This window comes from Cariama cristata, unplaced genomic scaffold (genome assembly GCF_000690535.1).
Source record: "Cariama cristata isolate BGI_N322 unplaced genomic scaffold, ASM69053v1 scaffold17806, whole genome shotgun sequence".
In the NCBI taxonomy this organism is placed as follows: Eukaryota; Metazoa; Chordata; class Aves; order Cariamiformes; family Cariamidae; genus Cariama; species Cariama cristata.
The window spans coordinates 1-17,749 of NW_009622847.1; the positions used below are offsets into that span (position 1 = coordinate 1).

Here is a 17,749-nt window from a genome sequence, read left to right on the forward strand (position 1 = left end):
CCTCCGCACCGCTGGCCGGCAGCAGGGCTCGCTGGGCCCCACCGGTTTTCCTTCCTGGCCGCCATCCCGACAGGGCGGTTGAGGAGGTGGTCGGCCCAGTCAGTCCTGGGGGGCAGCACCGGCGTTCACCAGCGGGGCGGGGGGGTGTGTGTCTCTTTGTGTAGCACGTTTAACACCGGCGTTATAGGAGTGTTCAGAGCGTCAAGAGACCTGCTGGTGGTGGTGGCATCGCTGGTGGCCGCTTGGATGGTGGGGAAGCTGTTTTGAAAGGTTTATTCTGTGTGGGAAGTGACCAGGCTAACTTTTAGGTTCAGTGGTAATTAAAGTGTCACGAGGTAGCACAAGAAATGAGTTGCATCAGAGGAAGTTATTGAACTGACTGGCTGTTACGCAGGCCACTTCTGATGCTCCAGGAGTGGTTGGCTTGCGAAGGATGGGGGGTGAAGGTGGCAGGAGCTTGTCACCTGCTGGGTGTAACTGGTTGGGTGTTACTGGTGGTGGTCTCTCTCTTCTGAGCACTGGGCAGGCTCAGCCATGCCCAGCCGTGTAACTCAGCTTGTGCTGGATCCATTCTGCTGCAGCCAGACCGTACGTGGGAAGCGCTGTTAGGTTTGGGCATGCTCGTACCAGTAACCACAGCTACCCGTGGGCTGTAACTCTCCCACAGCCCCACTCCATAAAGATCCTTTGATGATGATTCATATATATATGCGTGCACACATTTATTTGTTTCCTTAAGCATCAAGCTGCTTTATATTTATGTGTTTCTTACTGTCTTAATAATTTTGCTCATATTTTGGTCATGTGTGCAAGGTCCAGCTGTTAACAGCAACGTAAGTTCAGATTGTGCTGTGTAGAAATGCTTTTGTTCTCTAGTGCCACATGTTTGTTAAACAAGCACTTTAGTCCTCGGAGAGATTACTCGTTAGTCTGCACACTTTCTAGCTCCCCTGTGCTTGACTTGCAGAGCTACAATAATTAGATACTGTATTCTTCAGGCCTGCAGAATATTGCAGCAGAGCTGTGAGACGATGGGTAAAATGCAAAGGCAACCTGGGGCAGGAGTTTATCCAGCAAAGTTGCATTCCTTCTTATTCCAGCCTTTCACCTCTTTCCTGCTCTGGAAGCTGGCTGGTTGCTTTTTCTGTTTCTTAAGGTTTTGTTCCAGGGATTTCGTAACATCTAATTAAAAAGCCCCCTGCGTTAATTGTTGAAAGCTCTGTCTGAGCGGCTGTAAGGTCGGGTTTCTTAGTTTAAGGTCATGTTTTTGGTATGGGTGACTTGAGCTCGTAGAAGGGGTGAGGTTCAGTCTCTGAGTAATTTCAGGGATAAGGTGTTGCTAGAGAGGCATTCTCTGCACCTTCCAAAGATGGTGTGAGATTTCTCCCCTAATCCCCAACTTTTCTGCTGACATTCTTCCAGTGTCGACGTGTCTGTCCCAAAGCGACACCTTCCCGCTGCATCCAACTGCGCTGCTCCCAGCCAAGACGAAGCCGTTCAGGTGCTGGTGCTGTCCCTCTGTGAGGCTCTCGTCTGGGGAGCAGCACTCACCCTTCAGTCCAGGTTTTTGCACTGGGATTTTCCAATGATCCTAGTCGCTGACTCTGCTGGAGTTTTCTTGGGGCTTCTCTCTTTTTTTCGTCTTCCATTTTTTTTGTCTCCAGTAGCTCTCTGCAGTTAGTCCTGCATCCCTTTGCCTAACCGTTTTCTTCTCCTAGCCTTTCAAAAACATATTTCTGAAAACATGAGCTTTTGAGCATTTGTTACGAAGCAGCAGGTATTGCTCTCTGGGCGTGCTGTGGGTGAGGCTGGCAGGATGGGGAGGGATGTGACCGATGAGCTGCCTGGGGTCGAGCATGTCCCCTGTGAGCCTGGAGCCGCCTGCTCTGCACCCCGGGCGATGGAGGAAGAGCTGCTTGCCCCTTGTAAATCCCAGTGTTACTGCAAAACCATTTCTATATGTTGTGTTGAGAGGAAAGGTGGTTTGACAGGGACATGTGAGCATCCTAAAAACATTCCGTGGAATATTTCACACTTTGGTGTGATGGCTGGGGTGGTTGGTGAGGACTGGCCATAGGGGAGCCATGAGGGCTGAGGGTCTGTGTCTGTGCTGGCATACACATGTATGTGCATACACACACTGGTAAAGAATTTTTTTCCTTTGTTTTGGGTTACAACAGTAAGTAAATGGCACAGCTCGTACATGGCTTGATCAAATCTCTGTATTTTTGCTGCTGTGGATATGTATTTGTGAAAATATGCCACTTGCTTGAAAACACTGCAGATAGCCCTTTGGTATTACTAAATGCTGTGTTTTCAGAGTCAAAGAAGACCTGCTAGAATAATTAGATTATCTGAAGTTAATATTTCTTTTAAGTACAAGCTTCCAGAATCAAGGAAAGTGAGCAGTGTGCCTCAACCACCAAGGATTACAAGAGCTTAATCTTTCTGTGCAAAGGCAACTAATCTCAGGCATGCAAAGAGGGTTTACCTAACTGCCTGCCAGCGCTTGAAAGCATTGATGTATGAAATCCCTTGCAAATTCAGATGTACTTGGTGCTAATCGCTTCTCCACCTGCTCGTCCACCTCCGTCCCCCACATCCCTATCAGTGTCGCTCACTGGAGACTGATGGTGACACATGCAGCCGTCGTGTGCCAGCTCCAGTCCCAACCTGGGCTGTCGCTGCCCACCCACGGGCCAGCGCGATTGTAGTCCTAATGTTATTAGGACCCAACTTTTCTTTTGTGCTTGGAGCTGGAGCTCAGAGGCTTGTGTGGAGCTGCACTGGGTGTGGGAGCTCAACCCTGGACTCCATCTTTTAAACAAATAAACAAGCTGGGAGCGGCAGGAGAACTGGCTGAAATACTGAAATAGGATCAGCATCTTGCCATGTTTCTCGTGCAGTACGCAGGTAAAATATGTGTTTGTGCTTTTCTTGAAAGTGCATTTCTCGGAGGATGTCTTGTTAGTGTTAGCGTGTAGGATTACATGGAGTTGACAGAAGTAACTGTCAAAATTCTGCTGGTCTCCTTTGTGTGCCTTGCCAGCTTCTGGAGCAAACTGATGATTATAAAGCTCTAACCAGGACACTGAAGCTGGGAGTACAGTAGAAAAGAGTGCACAAACCCAACGGTAGTTTTTGGACCTGGGAACTAGTCTCAGAAAGCAAATGGCTGATATCAAAATGTAACTTCAAAGCCTTGGTATCTTCTTTCCCTTCCTTGCTGTTTTCTTCTCTCTGTGTTTTCTAGTTTATTACTGCAGATGCTGTGTACTTTGGTTTCTTCTAAAGTAATTTCTTTAGAGCTTAAAACAAGTACTGTGTAATCGGATGACAGATTGTGTCCTGGAATCCAGTTTATTTCTAAACATGCAAAAAAGAACAGGGACCCCTGTTCAGCCTGAGCAATACTTATTTCATATATTTGCCAATGTTGGCAAAAGGTAAATCCATATTTATAGTAAAGCCTGTGTCAGCCCATTTCTTAAGTTCTCTTGATGCTGGGTAAGAGAGAAGTTTAGTGAGTGGGCGTAATCTACATGGGCTTTTTAGGTGTATCATTAAAATGCTGTTAGGTATGTGAAAGTGTCAGAGTATCTGTTACTATTTTTTTTTTCTTTGAGTTGCGAGGCAGAGATTTGTGTACCTGCTTCTTGTTAACTAACAGGACATGAAGAAAACTGTTGGAGTATGTGACTGGCAGCAGTGCGAGGTTGCTGTCGGAGCGTGCGGTTCCCTTGGCTGGCTCCGGGTGAGCTGGTTTGCGTGCCTCTAAAGGAGTGCTAATCTCGTGGTCGGAGCTCCTGTTGTCGTTTGGTTGAACATTAGTAAACCCATCAGGGAAGATTTTTCAAAAATCTTGAAGTGGAAGCCCTTGAAGTTGGGGTGCTGTTTTCCTATACAATCACAGGAACCTTGCACAGTGAGCTGCACAAACCCACGTTTTGCGTAGAAGTGGTGTCAGCATGTTCAGCTCTCGGTAGTAGGAATGATCTGTGAACTGATGCTTTTCCGTTCATGTTGTTGACTGTTTCTGATTTCTTTTTTCTTTTTTTTACTCACTATTAAGGCAAATGGCCAAGCTCTGTTAGCAGGAGCTAGTGGTTGGAAAATGAAGTCCTGTCCAGGGTCTGGCACAGGACCCAATGAGGGTAGATGCTTCCCTTGATTTATGCCTGGAACATTGAGATCTTTCCTGTCTCTATCCAGGCCCTTCCTAAACATGTGCTGTGAAAGCTACAGCCGTATATAGCACCAGCACAGACCTGAATCGGTACCTCCCCAACAGGACAGGTGGGGCTGGGCATCGTTAGTGCTATTTAGGACGGTGGGGAGCTGCCGTGTGTTTTCCCATACGACACAGCTCAGCGTCTGTTTCTAGAGGTGAAGACCACCTACAGCAAACCTGCTGCTGCTCTGTGGGAGGACTTACCAATAGTCATTTTCTGCTCATCTTTAAGCTTCTTCGCTCTTTTTTCCCTGATCCGTTTTTCTAGCGAGGAATCTTCTAGTCCAAGTTGATTCTTTTCAATTTTTTTATTTTTAAATTTTTAGTCACTGCATTATGGCAGCTTCTGATACCTTGATCCTAAAAATTCGCTTTTCTGAAAATCCCATGAGTTACATACTGGGTATGCTTGGAGGTGAAGGGCACGCTAGTGCCCGTGCCACATGTGGCTCTCTAGAAATGCTGACACCGGTCTGATACTTGCTGAAAACCCTGATTTTTCTCTTCCTCTCCCCCCCTTACTGTCTGCATAGCACTTCACTGCAAATGCAGAAATCTGCTGGTTTGGGGCTTGCCTGGCTGCTTCACTACAGAGCCTCAGTAAAACTGAGTAAAACCCTGCGGCTTGGTCCTGTGCTGGTGGTCCCTTCCTTCCTGAGCAGACCAGCTCAGAAGAGCCAAGGATGCTTCGTTAAGGTCGGCATGAAGGAAAAGTGCTTGTGCCTCATAGTCATACTGCCTGATTCTGTCAGCTTTCATCCTGCTCTGTGCCCAGGAGAGACGTTTTTCTGCAGCTTCAGCTCGCTTCTGTGCACATTCTTTGTATCCAGTGGGATGTGGTTGGAGCTCAAGCCAAACAGCAGTTTGCTGAAATGGTAGGAGAGAGGCAATCGATTCTGAAGGTGGTTGCTGACCATAGCGTTTACCAATTGTAGGGTGGAAAATCTGACATAATGAGGGGTTTCTTACTCTAAAGTGCATTGAAAGTCTTCTCTCTGGCTTGGTTTGATTCTTGAAGCAAACTCCATACCGCAGGAGAGCAGCAGGCAAGGTGCCTGCTTTTTTTTTACTGCTTCCATTGTCTGCTGTTCAATACTACCCTTTTCTTTTTTGGGTCATTTACTCTTTCTCCATCTTGGGGAAGTGAGAGCAAAGCTTTCCCAAGATGATTTGCTCCTCGGTACTGTGTGTGCAGTAACGTGCCTGTGGATGGTAGCTCATCCAGTCTGGGGGGGACCTGGAGACCTGCAGACCAGGACAAGGCTGCCTGCTCGGAGTCGTGTGGGTGCCTTCACCCGGAGCCGTCACGCTGGTGACGGCCAAGTGCCTTGTTCCTGGCTGTGGGCAGGCACCTGCACACAGGGGCTTTTACTGCTCGCCATAACCACCCTCGCAGAGGTCTGGACCTGCGTTATGAAGTAAATGGCGATTTCCATAGATTAGGGTGACTCGGTGACCATCAGCAGTAGATCCTGGCTTTCTCTGCTCACAGAGCCTGGAGCCAAACAGGGCAAAGTACCTGTGGAAATAGGTCTTGGGGTCCTGGAAATCCTTGTTGGAGGAGCTATCAGGATCTCTTGTGTGAGTGGGACTAAGAGTAACTGCATCCTCTCTAGTGTTGTTTCTAGACAACACTATCCAGAAAATACATGCATTTTTGTGAAGGAGCTACTCAGTTTCCAGCCTGTGCCTGCAAAGAAAAAAACATGTTGCAGTTTGTGATCTCATCAACTTCCATTTTCTGTAACTTCTGAATATTTCTCACTTGTGGAATTCTGGTCTGAGGCTGTATAAGGACAGTAGTGGGCTTCTTCCAGAGTACTCATATGATGTGCACTGCGTGCCATAATGAAGTTGTAAATGCAGAGGGTTAGCTTTAAAACCAAGAAGGTCATATTTCTACCTTTTGAAGAGGTTTAGGCACCGTGGAGGAGCATATCAAATGAGAAGGGTAGCTCTAAACCAGTTCTTGACTTGAGAAATAATTGGCTTGGAAGAAAAAAAGCTGTAAGTTGGAATGAAGTTTCACAGTAGGGGTCCAAACTTTCCTCCTGCAGTTTGGTAATGTTTTCGGACACAAAGATTGATTTGAAACAATTGCATTTTAGCTGTTTAAATCTTATATCCTAATGCAGGGGGTTATAGGAAGGAATGCTTGCTGCCTCAAAGCGCATCATTGGTATCAATTGGAAAAAAGGCTATAGGAAAGTCAATTGCTTATTCCTGAAGTCTGAGAGCAATATAATAACTTTTAGTTTCGTTCATTCTCTTGTCCCCATATTGTACTGGTGTGGCTGGTTTAGGATTGCTCTATAAGACATGACTGTTGTTACATGGCTTGAGGTTGAAAACAAGTGGGGAAAAAAAAAAGTGTTTTGACTCTGACCTCTTTGCTGATCTTGGTGTGGCCTCTCAAATAGGGTGACCTGAGCCATGGCTTGATGCGACAGTGAACCTGGATCTGGATTCCTGGTACTGGTGCCTTAGTCATGCCCTGTGTGGTCCCCTCTGAGCATTAATCTGACACCATGAATTTGTACCAGCACAGAAAATGTTGCTGCATTCACGTCTGGGGATCATGTGTTGCATCTGTTAGAGAGCGTATCTGATTACGTTTAATGGAGAGTCCATAAATAATAAAGTTTTTGGAAGTGGGATATTCATGAAGTGGCTGGAGTAAGTCCACAGTCCGTTCGCCCAGGAGCGTCTCTGGATGTCTTCATGATGCTTTTGCTGGGTTTTGCCCTTATCCCTCACAGGTGGTCCATGCATGTTGGTAGTTAGAAATGCATTTGTTGAAGTAATGCTGAGCTGAATGTATCCTCATCCTTGAGGCAGTCGTTGATCTCACAGTGGACTTCACCTGACTTCCCCCCAAAAACACTCCACTGAACTTTAACTTACATTACTGTCACCCTTAGGTCATTCCTATGATGACAGTCCCTCACCTTGGGGAGGAATGACCCCACACACCCGTACATGCTGGGGACAAACTGCTGGAAAGCAGCTTTGGGTCAAAAAAAGTCTTAGGTGTTCCAGTTGACATCTGGAACCTTGACTCACGACCTAACTGGCAGGGGTGCTGGCTGTACAGTTGTGACAACTTGGCTTTCTGTAGACCCCAGTGTTTGTCCTGCAGCTAAAGAATCTGTGTGGTTTTTTTTTTCTAAAATACGTTAATAAAATTTTTTTTGCGAAGGTGGCAAGTAGTTCTTCCCTCCTTGTTAGCTCACCTCTGCTGGAGACGGCTGCCTCCCTCCCCAGCGCGGTCATCGGAGCAGATGCAGCATCCGAGTGCTCCTCCTATACCACAGAGCATAATCGAGCATCCTAGCTCAAACGGGTGACAGAAATAATTGGAGTAAGTAGCTACCTTTGCTCTTCAGTGAGTTAGACAGCGATTGCCTGTGTGGTGCGTGTCACCATCAGGTGTTGGTTAATGCTATGTCTGCACGGCCTGTCATCTTCGGCCAGGGCAGGGCCTCCGTCCGCTTCAGGCCTGGCAGCGTGAGTGTCCGGCTGTATCGCTGCTTGTCCCCGTCCTTCCCTATGCCCAAACATGGGAAAACAGACTTTCAGGTTTAATGTTGCCTTTTCCATCAGCTGGATAATAATAGAGGTAAATCTTACAATTGCCCTTTTCTGTTCTCCCCATTTCTCTGCTGCTCACGGCCTCTCTCTGTTTTTAACCTGCTGCATTCGAGATTTGTTTTCCTGAGCCCTCATCGCCTCAGTGATGTTTCGACTTTGGGGTATTTAAGAAAGAGCATTGTAGGCATCTTGTGTAGTCGGGCGTGACTATTGTTGTTGCCAGCCAAATAGTACTTATTTTTTTGGCTACTTCTTGCGTTCTCGCCTTTCCCTAGCTCAGAGAAGAGCCCCTTCAGGCTCTCTGTATTTACTATCTTTGTCTGTTTACAGCTGTACACAGCAACCATGTTTATTAACAAGCTCTTGGAAGTGGAATCCTCTAGAATAGAAATCGCAAGGCTGCAGTGTGTCTAGAGAAAGGTGTGGTGCGAATGTCTCGGCCCATCGGTATGTTGAGATGGCATAATTGTCAGCTTTGGTACTCCTGTAGTTCTGCTGGTTTCCCACCCCTCCAGGAACCGAGGCATACCTTAGCAGAAATATAGCTATTTTTATCACTTTATATGGATCCACAAAAAGGATTTGTGTGTGTGTTTTACTCTTTTCCATTGGCTGTTCAGAGTGAGTTTGCTGAGACAAAGATAAATCAAACTGGATATTTTAACATCCCTGCAGCCTTGCATCCCTGTAAGTGCTCAATATGACAGAAGGTGGAATAATGAGCTCAGTGCTCAATTAAGGGTAGTATATCTCTCTAAAACTTGCTGTGATTAATTGCATTGTTGAAGCTTTATGTCTGAAGCCTCTGGTAATTTGGAATTGTTTACAAAGTACTTTTTTCTTGTTACCTGTAGCTTTAAGAAACAGACCATTTTAGAGAGCCAGGAATGGTTGGGATGGCATTCTACTAGCACATAAGTGTCATTAATTGACCATCGCCTGCAATTTGCCCAGATCTCTGGCAATAGCACTTCATGTTTTTGAAGATCATGTAAGATGTGCCTTGTTTTTTTGCTAGTAAATAATTCCAGATGAATTGACAGCTGGTGACAAATTGGGTGAAACTTAAGGAACTATTAAAAATGTATTCCTGGATTGGAAGAAACAGAAAAACAAATTCTGGCCTCTGAGTTTCCAAACATGAAATACTGTACAGCACAGGGGAGATGCACCCCTGGTTTACGCTGTCAAACCATTTGACTTGTGTGGGTGCTGGGATTATTGTTTGTGAGTAATATTTTAAAGTGGTGTCAGTGTAACATTAAGATCAGGCGTAGCTGGGAACGGTAAACAGGAGGCACAGCTCCTCCGGGGGCCTGAAGGGCTGCTTGTACTGGGGACTGGGCATTTCTCTTATTACTGTGATCCTGAGGCATTGCAAACCAGGTTAAAGAAAGTCTCTGAGTGTCTTTTTCTCTTGTAGGCTTAAGCCATCTCTCCTTTGATCCTGGCAGCAACAGCAAACCTCTGCAGTTCGGCAGCGCTGCTGGCCTGCGGGCATCGGAAAGCCCAGCTGAGGATGGAAGTGATCCAGGCAATAAGAGGAAGAGAGCAAACCTTCCTCCAGGTGAGCTGTTAGTAGCAGCTCGATGGCTGGCAATAGAAGGCATTCACATAAGCGTAGACCGAAACCAGCTGCTATGCTAAGGTGTTAATGCAGAAGGTGGGCGGCTGGAAATGAAGTTGTGGTCTGATACTGCTTGCAGTCAGACCAGTGTTTGTAGTTCTATGCTTGCATGGCTTTGGGCGGGTGCTCGTTGCTATTTCTGTGCAAAACAAAAGCAACTTTTGTATTTTTTTTAAAGTATTGTGGAATCTCTAAACTGGTCTCAACAGATTTATCTTTTTTTCTGATTGGGCAATATCTCAATATTAAAATCATGACCATAATGAAAAGCATAATAAGACAGCTCAGCCTGAATGACTGGAGACAGTCACATTTAAGATAAGGTAATAAAAGCAAGTTGTTAAATGAACCATAGTAGCTTATGGTGTTGTAATGTCAGATCTAGGAGTCTTACTGAGTCTGGTATCTAAGAAATTTTCCTTGTATTTCTCACAGAGTGATTGAAAAAACACCCAGGTAGAATAATGTCTGGCAGATTATATTGTGGTTGAAAACTGCAATCCCACCAGTGTGACTGGGGAAACGTGGCATCTGCTTGTGCTGTGAAGACAAGATCTTACCTACACGTGTAAATAACAGTCTGTGGGACTTTGGGGGAGTTGTGAGGTACAGGAGGGGAAGGACTAGGCTGGACCAGAGGCAGAGGTGCCATTTTGCAGCAGAAGACCATCTTGCTGTGGGAAGGCGATGTGCAAAGCATACAGTTGCAGAAATGTAATTGAGTAGAGAAAGTCACAGAATCAAAGGATGTTCTGTTTTCCCCTCAATAAGATCTGTCAGATAAGGGAAAATAGAGGTGTGCAGGTGGTATTTTGTACATGAGTTAACTCCAGTGTAGGCACTTGGCTAGTGCGTAGAGCTTGGCTAACGTAAAAAGTGAAACGGGTGATTTGTTTGTACTGCAAAGGGTGGTGGGACTGGCAGTGATGGGAGGAAAGATTGAAGCCAAGGCTAGGTGTTTGACCTTGGCAGTGCTTCATTGAAGTTGAGCACAGGAGATGAGGGTTTTGGAGATGTCCCAATTGATACATGGGTTGGGTGCTTAGCAGAAGATGGATCAGTGCAGAGGGAGACTTCTCACCAGGGATGTAGAGGCGGCATTTCGGGAAGGTGAACTCGTCTCTTGTCCTCTCTCTGAAACCAAGAAGAGAGGAGTGGTGGAATACGGTGGGAAATGGAAACTCTGAATCATTAAATCACAGGGTGAGATAAATGGTCAATAAATTTCCTCCTGCTGGTGTGTTCTGGAGAGCTTCAGGAGAGCTTTGGGAGTCTGTGCGCTGGATTGTGTCCTGGATTATACAAGATGGGAGAATCATCTGAAACTAGCAGAGCTGATAGAGCTGGGAAGTTTTTCATACAGCTTCTGTTGGTAACACTGTTGATGTTCCCCTCTCTGTTGTTGAAGCCAAATTTTTTTTTTTTCAAACAAGCATTCATTTTGTGAAAGCTTCATCAGGAAGGTGGCATGTGAGACAGCTCTCTGACTGCAGGTGGCCAGGTTAGGTGTCCCTGTAGCTATCTCAAGGACTGTCTTTTCTCCTCAGCTGAAGAATGCCCTGGGCACTGGCTCTTGGCTTTTTTGAACTGGATGAGTCCTTCTGTTTTTCCACACGAAAAAAAGTTTTTTGTGAGGATTGTTTTTTTGGTTTTCTTTTGCCTTTTTTTTTTCCTGTGTAAATTTAACATTGTGCTAAGCATTTTTTTTCCTTTTTGAAATCAGATATTTTTGCATTTGGGCACCTCTAGTTAAAACCTATGCAAACAAAAAGAACAAGCATATGTCTTAGTGGTACATGGAAGTAACCAGCTAAAGGCATGGTTGACCCAGCTAAATCACTGAAGAAGATTTGAATGCTTAATGAAACCACATGTTTCTATAATGTTAATGGTTCCATCTGGATTGCCAGATAACTCTGCTAGACCTTGAGTAAATAACTCTGGATCCGCTGCTGTCAGCAGTGTGGTGTTGTTCTTTGCTTCATTTCCCCTTTTAGCATGAAAGAGAAATGTTTTCAAATGGCAGTGGAAGTGCTCTCTGCTGGAACAGACTGGCCATCTCTGTTAAATTCAGTGCAATTATGACAATTTATACCTGCTGGATGTTTGTCCTTTGTTCATAAATCTCTTGGGAGGAATCAAAGCGTACCCCTTATCTTTGATCAGTGTTTCTTTAAGGCTTCTTAGGGCTGTTGGTTGTAGGGGATAACCCATAATTTAGATACTCTTGGAAGGCAGTGTTTTCATAGACCTTGCTCTCTAAAATGTCATCTGCTCGAGAGGAACAGCGTTGTTTTTTTGGTTTGGTGTGTTTGTTTTTTTTCCATTTGACTCTTTCCTATGTGTTAGGTTCAAATCTGGTTTTGGATGCTGATGCTGCAGAGCCTTTCTGGGCAATTATGCCCTGCAGAAGTGTTAAGATATGCACTAAGCTCTTAATCACTTTTTTCCCTTCTCAGGAGATGGTGGCAGAAATCTAAGCCTCGACTCCATTCCGATGGGCTTGCCAATGTCAGACCCAACTGCCTGGGCCACTGCAATGAACAACCTAGGGATGGCTCCCATGGGGATGACAGGACAGCCCCTTCTGCCTGGTACGTGAGCTTACCCAGACTGTGCCCACCTTTGCTTTCAAACGTATCTTTGGGAAGAACCTGTTTCAGTTGAGTTAGATAAATGCCTACTGCGTACAAGTAACATTAATAAGCTGTGTTTGAAATGCATTAATGTCTGCAAGTGATTTATTTACAGACCGGTGTTTTAAAACTGATTTCAGAGGAAATGAGAATACATGTTTTTTGATGCAAAGAATGGTTATTGTGGGGTACCTCTAGATACTCTGCCGTGGACCAGCAGGAGGAGGGTCCCGCGCAGAGCTCGGGAAACCAGTGATACCAAATAACACGTTATTCTAAGCTGAACTGGAGCTGCTTAAAAGGAAGGGTGGGAAGGAGGTGAAGAGGAAAGCAATAGGGCAGTAAAATGGATATGGCAGAAATTAATGGAGGATTCTGCTCCAGAAATGACCGCCTTGTTGTCCGGAGCAGATGTGCATGGGTGAGTCATCCTATCCAGGATTTGTTAAAGAGCTCCTGTAGAGCTGTGCTGTACCTGGTTTCTCAGCAGTGCAGGATGCCTGTGCATCAAAATCCTGAAATGAAATTACTGTTTCAGTGCTTTACTGCATTAAGCGCTTGAGAAGGATGCTGTCTCCTGCCTGAATAACTGCATACTCACCCGGGGAGGGAGTGACTGTGTTGGCAGCACTCTACAGTCCTATTTCTGCTCTTGTGGCACAGAGCTCGTAGTTTGCTGTGCAGCTGATACTATATTTAACTAACAGCATCACTTAACTTGCCCTAAATTTTACATGCAGTCCATACTCTTCCGTCCCCTAAGCCTTTGTTTCGCCTTTGTCTTTGCTGTAAGGATATGCTTTTGATGTCATTTTCCTGCTCATATGCTTTTGTCAAGTAAAAATTAATAGAAGTCTGTCCTAGGAGAGCATACGAGTTTGAAGTGAGCCTCCTGTTCCCCCCTGTAAGAATAGGGGAAGACTTCTGAGTGATGTTCGTTTTGATACTTTTGATCAGGAGGTCTGCACCCAATGCAAACAACTCAATGTTTTTGAAGGGGCAAAAATATATTTTTTTTTTTCTGATGTGGCTAAAAAAGAGCAGGATGCTCTGGTGAATCTGGATCAGTTCCCAAACACAGTGATAGCTTGAAGTTTAGACCAGTCATATCTATAGTATCTATTAAAGATGAGAGACAGTGGAAGCTTTACATGCTTTGGGCCATCTTTGCTGAAAGCTAGGTGGGACTAAAGTTTCAGGTCACAGTAAAAAAAAGTCTAAAAATGCTTAAGAATTTACCAGCCAATTTCTGTTCCTGCAGATGAAGTAAAGCATATAGTTGTGAGATGCTTTAAGAGGACCTCTATGTCTAAAAGGAATGCACAGCACATTTTACTCCATCCAGCCACTGCCAGCTTTGCATAAAAAAAGTTATTGCAGCTTTCACCAAAACATACCTGCCAGGCCTGATGTTTTTGAACTCTATTAGAGTCCTTGAGGACTTTTCTCTTTTGCTCTTAAAGATGGTGACTGGCTATTCTGAAATCTGCTTCTTCAGCCACTCAGATTCTGGCAAGTAACCATGGGCTCAGCTTCTTAACAGAAGCACCAGGTCTCTACACAAACTGGCAAGTTGTCTTGCACATTGCTGGTTGAGCAGTAAACAGTGGGAGTCACCGCAAATCCAAAGACCACAGGTTCTTTTTGCCCTTGCATACACACTTTCTGCTTTTCATTATGACATGATAGTTCATTACCCTGCTAATTCTTTTGCTTCTGATAATCATATCCATTCACGCTTTTAGAAAGCTGTAAGTCTTGCTTGATCAGAGAAACACCCGTCTGGGCTTTCCCCTGCCTCGGATTCCCCAAGGTCCTCTATTCCTGCATTAAGGGTTTTCTCCGGTTGGCATCCGTGCCCATTGCTGTCAGCTAACCTTGAAGCAGTAACAGATTACCAGGACAAGGTGAGACTGCTCTCATTGGCACAAAGAATTATAAAATGTGAAGGAACTGAATTTAGAGGCTTGCAAAAGTTGTAGCAGTGGGTTCACTTGCCTGTCCTTGACATGTGGCAAGTAGCCCAGTGTGATCCCAGCACCTCTGGCTGTAGGGCTGGGAAGAACAGCCACCACCCTGCCTGGGATGGTGCGGAGGTGGCTCAAACACACCTTGTTTTGCCCCTCCTGCTGCCAGCGCTGAGGTCCTACTCTTGATCTCTTGGGTGTACCTGTATCAAACTGTGCTGGGAAGACAGATGGGATCTTGGACTCTAACACATGGACATTTTGAACGGTCTCTGCATTTTCCAGCAGATCACTGTGGGCTCCATGTATCTCCCATTCTCTGTGTTGTCTCAGCAGTGAGAGCTTTGGCTATTCCTCTTCCTTCCAGTTGCTCTTGACAGGCAGCAGTGGGCAAGGCCCAAATTGCTCCCTGCTGATGCTTTGGGGTACAGCTCCAGGAAAACAAAGAGTTTCTTTACCACCTCAAGAGTGCTTTAACAGGAGGATACCGAGGCTGTGTGTAGCCGGGTGCAGGCTGTGGAGGGCCGGTGTCCTGGGGTGGCTCCTGTGCTGCTTCGAGAGGTGCTTCGGGGCTGCTCTGGTACCTGCTGCGTGCCCAGGGGCTGGTTGGCCCACACCGGCAGCGTTTGTGAGACTGCTCTAATGCTTCACCGCTGGGATTGACTTTACTGGCACGGATGTTGCCGAAAGGGAGGAAAGTTAATGAGCATCCCAGCCTTAACCTGGGAAATCTGGAAGATGTATTGGTAAGTTGGAGGCCAGGATGCTGGTTTTGGCAGGCGTTCTTCCAGCCCTTCAGGAAAGGGGCTGTCTTGTGCTTGTTGCACTTCAGTTTGCCTCCAGTGGCAATACCTTTGTCACAGGTTGGATCAAGATGTTAACTTGCTCAGGACCAAGTCCTGCAGTTTTTCTCCAGCTACCTCACATCTTCAGTGAGTTTTGTCACTGAATGTCACAGCCATCGACGAGGTGACTTCATCTCAAACTTCAACTTAGCAATACGTGAATTTAAATGACAGAGATCTGGGATGGGGTAGCTTCTCCCCTTTCTCTCCCTGGTCCGAGCCTGTGAGCCAGGCCCCAGCTCAGAGAGCTCTGTGGCCCGAGACAGCAGTTGTGCAGGTATAGCCTCGACCATTCAGGCCAACCCTTGTCATTCCTCACAGCCCATCTCCTCTGGACATGTGTGTGCAGGGAGTTTTGGGGAGTCTTGTGGCACCATTGTAGGGAGCAGTAAGGCTGCCTGTGCTGTGGAATGGGGCTCTATCTAAAGATGGCCTTGCATAATTTTTTAATTTTAAGACGGGTGAAAATGCTCTTTTAAATAGCTGCAAACAGTGCTGTCTGCCTGATCTTTTTGACAGTGTAATCTTTGAGCTCTACTAATGAAAGTTTAAATATTAAAATTCTGCAACTTTAATGTCATACTTTCCAAGCCAGGTGTCATAGGCCAGGCCATCCAAGCATCAGCTGGCCATGGGTAAGGATACAATTTGCACGTATTTATACATCTGTATTGCACAGTTGGCTGCAGGAGGATTTCTTGTGCCTTCCTCTGAAACGGCTGTTTCATGGCAGAGGATTTGCCTCAGATCTGTGTTTTTGCTGTGACTGTTCGTGTGTGACTTAAAATGAACAGCAACACTTGCAGCGAGTGCAAGGAAGTCAATTAGGCAAGCAAAACAATGTACGTAAACTGTGGAAATGTAGCCCCAGGTGAAATATTTCAAAATACAGAGGAAAACAAAGTTCACCTGAACTCGGACGTCCAATCTGGGCACTAAAAGTTGACTTTCATCTGGATTACTGTAAGTAGTGGTTGTGAAGAGAGGAATACAAAATATTTGCCTGCCTTAGGGGTGTGACTAGCATCTGAAATGATGCCAGCTTAGGATCAAAAGAAAATGCTGCCTCTGCACCCCTCAGTTCTGCCTATTTGTAACTTTTGTCTGTGCCTTGCAAAATCAGTGTTATCCGTCTACATCAGAAACAAGCAGCCAGATTCAAAGGCTCTGTAGTGCTGGGGATTGTGTATTCTGTGGGAGTGTCCTGGGGTGTTTTGGGATTGCCTAGGCCTTCAGAACTTTGGGCACAGTGGTGGTAGAGGGTAGAGAAGGTGTCATGGCCTTGCAGGAGGGAGCTCTTCCCGAGACCTCCCCCGGTAGCACCAGCTGGCCCTGCTGGTACCAGCTGTCCTTACAGCCGAGCTGCTGGCATTCTCAAACTCCTGAGCCTTCTCCGTAAGGCATCTAGGCGTACTGTTTCCATTTTGGTTGCCTACAGGTATTGCTTCCCCAGGGTTCGCAACTTCTGAACAGATAAAATACCTCTCCTTTATCACCTCTGTTTAGTTTTATATGGCATTGGAGGCAAATCTGGGAGCAAAGTAAAATGCTACTTAGATATAGTCAGAGTCAAGTTAAGCAGAGTAAGGTATACAGTAAGTTGTTCCTTACATGCTTCTGTGCATTTTACCCAGAATTATTCTGGCACGTTCTTAGCTGCTGAAATCGGTACACTTGTCTAGTTTGCAAGGTGATGCCCATAACTCTGTGTTGCAAGCTGTCTGCACTACTAAACTACTTAGTGTAAAACCAGTTCGGTTTCATTGTTTCCATATGCTATGCATTTCTTTATATGGATAATACTTACTGGGGAAGGTTTTTGACACTAGGTGGGAGATGGTGTCTACAGAGTGGAAAAGTAAGTAGCTTATTTGAGCAGAAAACATCTATTTGCCTGAGGCAATTGACAATGAAACAGTTTTAAAAAGTTGTTCTCAGGGCACAAATCTAAAGTTCTGGTGAGTTGTATTGTGATGTTCTCCCTCTACTGCTGTTTCTTCAGCTAACTTTCACTGGCACGTGTGGGGAGAGAGCTCCATTTGCTGTCTGAATAAACAGTTGCTGTATGAATCCAAACCACTACCTGACTCCCTTATTCTTTCCCTCATTTAGATTTTGATCCTGCTCTTGGGATGATGACTGGAATCCCCCCAATCAACCCCATGATGCCAGGCTTGGGGATAGTCCCACCTCCCATCCCTCCGGACATGCCTGCTGTGAAGGAGATCATTCACTGCAAAAGCTGCACTCTCTTCCCACCTAACCCACGTAACTGTCTATTTTGTCCTGTTTCTATCTGTCTATATAGGAATACTTGTGTGTGTGTATATATATTTTAAAAACGTGTATATGAGAGAAGAGCCATTACATTGCCTGGACATAGTGGCTCTGGGGTGAGTCACTATGAGGTGATGCTGGCGAGCAGGTGAGGGAGCAACAGGAAAACCCCCTTTTTGTCACTGTGTGTTTGCCATTTCCGTAAATAGTGTTTTCAGTTGTTAGATTGATAAGGACTGGGGAAGAAAGCAATTTGAACTCTAATCTTCATGATGTGATTCTTGCATGTATTACCTAAGGCTTCAAAGACACCGAGCTCTTGGATGCAAGGGCACTGGATCAACCGGTGTGGTCCATGCTGAGTCCGTGCTCTGGGTTTTGCAGAATGTGGTGGAAGGAGAGCAGAGGCAGTTGGAGATAAGACAGAAAACTTTGTTTAACAGACGATGAGGGCTCACAAGGCTATAGCAAGAAACAAGGATTCCCTTTGAACTAGCTGGCTGACCCTTTCTCCTCACTTTTATAATAAAAAACACGTGGGGAGGTAAACATTGTTACCTGTCAGCTGACTTGTG

General features: G+C 45.6%; 1 protein-coding gene across 1 annotated transcript in view; it reads left to right on the plus strand.

Annotated features, from left to right (window-relative positions):
- Positions 1–2,891: 2,891 nt before the first annotated feature.
- LOC104163487 (ecto-NOX disulfide-thiol exchanger 2-like) overlaps positions 2,892–17,749 on the plus strand; it is a gene marked incomplete at its 3' end in the record, with an annotated part of 31,620 nt that continues 16,762 nt past the window's right edge. Inside the window, exons 1-4 of the mRNA XM_009702512.1 lie at positions 2,892–2,913; positions 9,246–9,389; positions 11,909–12,043; positions 17,010–17,165. Coding sequence (XP_009700814.1) covers positions 2,892–2,913; positions 9,246–9,389; positions 11,909–12,043; positions 17,010–17,165 — 457 coding nt within the window. The remainder of the gene's footprint in view (positions 2,914–9,245; positions 9,390–11,908; positions 12,044–17,009; positions 17,166–17,749) is intronic.